The sequence below is a fragment of the Otolemur garnettii genome, unplaced genomic scaffold (genome assembly GCF_000181295.1).
Source record: "Otolemur garnettii isolate 467f Iridium unplaced genomic scaffold, OtoGar3 scaffold00023, whole genome shotgun sequence".
In the NCBI taxonomy this organism is placed as follows: Eukaryota; Metazoa; Chordata; class Mammalia; order Primates; family Galagidae; genus Otolemur; species Otolemur garnettii.
In genome coordinates this window covers 11,992,858-11,996,978 of record NW_003852418.1, presented here as the reverse complement: position 1 = coordinate 11,996,978, position 4,121 = coordinate 11,992,858, and the positions used below count along the sequence as shown (strand labels likewise).

The window sequence follows — 4,121 nt, the reverse complement described above, 5'->3', positions numbered from 1 at the left end:
GGTGCCTGTAGTCCCAGCTACTTGGGAGGCTGAGGCAAAAGAATCGCTTAAGCCCAGGAGTTGGAGGTTGCTGTGAACTGTAATGCCACAGCACTCTACCTAGGGCAACAGCTTGAGGCTCTGTCTCAAAACAACTCACAAGGGTCCCATTTTGTTGCGCACCTACTGTGCCCCTTACTCTTCACTGCTGCCCTGTGGGGTAGGTGCTATCACTCACCTCTTGTACATGAGAAAATGAGGCTCAGAGAGGTTGAGTGACCTGCCTAAGACACACAGCTGGGAAATAGCAGAGTCATCCCTAGAAGTGCCCTGTCCAAAGTGCATGTGTTAAATCCCTCTGCCTCCTTGGCCCAGACAACAGCCCCCAGCCTGCAGACCTCAGAGGAAGGAGCAGGGCCAGCTGCAGGCACTGCCTTTTTGTCTGCTGAGCTCAGGTGTCCCTGGGTGTAGCCTGGTAGGCCGTGGAGGAGCATCCGGGGCTCTGAGAACCTCTCCCTCCCTTCTCTTCTCCCCTACAGGCTTTCTATTATGACCTGGACAAGGTGAGTCCCCATATGGGGAGCAAGGAGGGTGAGCCTGGCTGGATAAGCCTAATGTCCGTGCTCTGTCCCACACATAGCTGCTCTAGAGGTGAAATACCAGGGTTTGCTCCCCATTTTACAAATGGGAAAACTGAGGCTCAGCCACGAGCCTTCCTCATGGATAGTGAGGGAGTGGCCTGGCATTGAGCCCAGTTCTCTGCATTAGGACCTGCAGGAGGGTGGCAGGGCCTGGCAGGGCTAGGCAGTGGCCCAGGCTACTTTTAAAGCATCTTCCCTTTTTTTGGGAGAAGCAAATGCGCTCCGTGGAAAGGCACATCCGGAAGATGGAGTTTCACATCAGCAAGGTCAGCTGGTTCTTGGGGCATCACAGGGTAGGGTGGAGCAGTTTCAGCTTGCGGGGCCTCAGCTGGGTTAGCAGGTGTGGGGAGACTCCCTCTAAGCAGGGGGAAAGGATGTTGGGTGCAGTGGCAGCTGGAGGGAGCCAAGGCTAAGCCTGGGGACAGTCAAAAGATTGCAGGGCTCAGCCCTGAGGTGGGACATGGGGGCACTTCTGGGGCTCCCCCAGAACTGTGTGGGCTCTCTCCTTGGTTTATGCAGAAAGCTTCATGGTCAACATTAGAAGGTTGGGGAGGGTGAGTTCCCCTACCCCATTGTACAGCTGGGAACGTAGAGGCCCAGAGAAGAACAAGGATTTGCCCAAGGTCACATAGCAGGTCCCTTAAGCTTTATATCTGTGAACCCATTAGCGATTCCACTTTAGACCCCATTGGGTGGCCAGATATTATAAACCCACCTCCAATTTTACAGTTAACAAATTAGTTAGAAAGAGAAGTGAGACATTCCCTGGTGCATTTCACTCATTTTTATTGTGCACCAAGTGTATCCCAGTCGCTGTCAGAAGAGGCAGCTGTGGTCCCTCCCTGCCTTGTGGGCTCACGCTCTGGGGGAGGGACGAGCGCTGTGAGTGGGACTGTGCAGGGTGGTGGCCATCACCAGGGCCCGGCCTGGATGTAGCTCAGGAACAGCCTGGCCCAGAGAGACAGAGGTCAGCAGGCAGGTGTGGGACCTGCCTGTCACATAGGCAGTGCCACCAGCCCATGTGCCCGCTGCAGGTGGATGAGCTCTACGAAGGCTACTGCATCCAGTGCCGCCTGCGCGATGGTGCAGCCAACATGCAGCAGGCCTTCTCCAGGGGCCCACCCAGCCGCGCCTCCCGGGAGAGCCTGCAGGAGCTGGGCCGCAGCCTGCATGAGTGCACTGAGGTGGGCTGGGCCAGCAGGGGAGGGTGCCTGGGACTAGAGGTTGTGGTGTGTCTCCGCCCATGGCCTCTGGCTGACAGATGGTTAGCGACCCTGTGGCCTAGGTCCAGGCAGCCAGCTGAGCTGCCTATGGGGGCTTTACAGGACATGTGGCTGATTGAGGGAGCCCTGGAGGTTCACCTGGGCGAGTTCCATGTCAGGATGAAAGGTAACTGGGCTGGGGGGAGATGGGGTGTCAGGCCTTCTCAGAAGCCATGTGCTGGGGTAGTGGGTGTTGGCCAGAATCTCAATGGTCTAGACCCAGCCCAGGTTTTTGGACTCATGTGACATGTGACTTTGGGCAAGTCCCATTCCTCTCTGAGCTTCAGCCATGAGGCCCAGGCACCCTCCTGTTCATTTCCATGGTGAAGGCTTACTGCCCCCCTCCCATCTGAAAACCTACTCTCAGGGCCAGGTGTGGAGTCTCACAACTGTAATCCTAGCACTTCAAGAGGCTGAGGCAGGAGGCTCACTTGAGTCCAGGTGTTTGAGACAAGTCTGGGCAATATAGCAAGACCCCATCTCTACAAAATATATAAAAAAATGTAACCGAGTATAGTGGCACATGCCTGTAGTCCCAGCTACTTGGGAGGCTGAGGCAGGAGGATCGCTTGAGACCAGGAATTGGAGGTTGCTGTGAATTATGATGACACAACTGCACTCCAGCCTAGGAGACAGAGCAAGACTCTGTAGGGCCTATGATCCCCTGGCCACGGCAGAGGGGAGATGAGCTCGTGTCTGTGTTCCAGGCTTGGTGGGCTACGCACGCCTGTGTCCTGGAGACCAGTATGAGGTATGGTCACCCTCTAAAGATACTTGGAACCAGGGCTTCTGTCTGGTGGGGAGGCAACTGGGAAGGTGGCACAGCGGGGTGCTCACCTGGGACGCTGACACAGCCCCCTTTTCTCGGCTCACGGGCAGGTGCTCATGCGTCTGGGCCGCCAGCGCTGGAAGCTTAAAGGCCGGATCGAGTCAGACGACAGCCAGACCTGGGATGAGGAGGAGAAGGCCTTCATCCCCACCCTACATGAGAACTTCGACATCAAGGTGGGGCGGGGCCTGGAGCGCGGGAGGAGGGGGTGGTGCTCCCAGGTGCTGGGCTCAGACACCACCATCCAGCCCCCTCCTCCAGGTGACAGAGTTGCGGGGCCTGAGCTCGCTGGCCGTGGGCGCAGTCACGTGCGACATTGCCGACTTCTTCACCACAAGGCCGCAGGTCATCGTGGTGGACATCACAGAGCTGGGCACCATCAAGCTGCAGCTGGAGGTGCTGTGGAAGTGAGTCCCGCCAGCCCAGAGGCCTCCCCAGGAGTCTACCCAGACCCTGCCCTGGCCCGGTGGCGCCCCCTGGTGGCCGGACCGCGCTCTGGCTCCAGCCTGCACTGCCGGGCGCTTCCAGGCCCGCCATCCCTACTCCCGGGGCAGTGTGCCCTCCTCGCCCCTTACTGCCTTCTCAGCAGCCCTGGAGTTTTCATTTCTTGAATTCCCCTCTGGGCCGACTGTAGGAACACCCTGCGCTGGGTCAGGATCCGTCCAGTGTCCTCTCCCCACACCTGAGCATCAAGCTTCTTTGGTGCTCTCCAGAGCTCCTGGTTCCAAACAAGCCCTGCACTTCCGGGAGCTCCCTCCCTGTTCCCTGGGCAGGTGTGGCAGGTGTGGCGGAGAGGCACTTCTCTGTCCTGGGCTTGCTCTGGCCATTTGGGGCTGGTCTCCTTTCTCCCTGGGTGGGCGTCAGAGCCTGGGGGTCCTCAGAGTCTGGGCCTATGAGCCAGGTGAATTCTGGCACAATCACCCACAGCTTCAGGGGCCTCCCCTGTGTGGTGGGGCTGAGAACACATTTCCCCAGGAGTCCCTCAAGTCTACAGGGCAGCGGGCAAGGCCGGGCAATTCCAAGGAGCCAGGGATCCTGCTGGTCTGTGGGTGCTCTGGGGAAGAGAGCAAGGTGCCCATGGGGACTCTGAGTTTCGGGTGCTTTGGCCAGAGAGACAGGCTTTTGTGCAAACACAGTGAGGTTTTCTTTCCAAGTTTTGTTTTGTTCTGTTTTAGCATCAGGGAGGGGCACCAGGCCCTAACTGCTCCGAGGGCAGGGTTGGGTGGGCCAGGCGACTGTCACTTGCCACATTGCTTCCACGTCTCATCTCACTACCCTGGATTCCCACCCTGACTGCATGTGTCCAACACAGGTGTCCCTCTGTCCAGGTGCCCCTGTTAGAGATGAGGGGTGTGAAATGGTTTGTAGAACTGAGTGTCCCCTGCTGGGTTTTGTTTTTTTTTTTTTTTT

The 4,121-nt window shown here is 57.8% G+C and overlaps 1 protein-coding gene across 1 annotated transcript in view; it reads left to right on the top strand.

Annotated features, from left to right (window-relative positions):
* Positions 1-4,121, top strand: part of RIPOR3 (RIPOR family member 3) — an 85,590-nt gene that overhangs the window by 65,340 nt on the left and 16,129 nt on the right. The window contains exons 5-11 of the mRNA XM_012803960.2: positions 519-542; positions 833-886; positions 1,655-1,804; positions 1,946-2,009; positions 2,590-2,633; positions 2,762-2,887; positions 2,973-3,118. Of these exons, the coding sequence (XP_012659414.1) occupies positions 519-542; positions 833-886; positions 1,655-1,804; positions 1,946-2,009; positions 2,590-2,633; positions 2,762-2,887; positions 2,973-3,118 (608 nt within the window). The remainder of the gene's footprint in view (positions 1-518; positions 543-832; positions 887-1,654; positions 1,805-1,945; positions 2,010-2,589; positions 2,634-2,761; positions 2,888-2,972; positions 3,119-4,121) is intronic.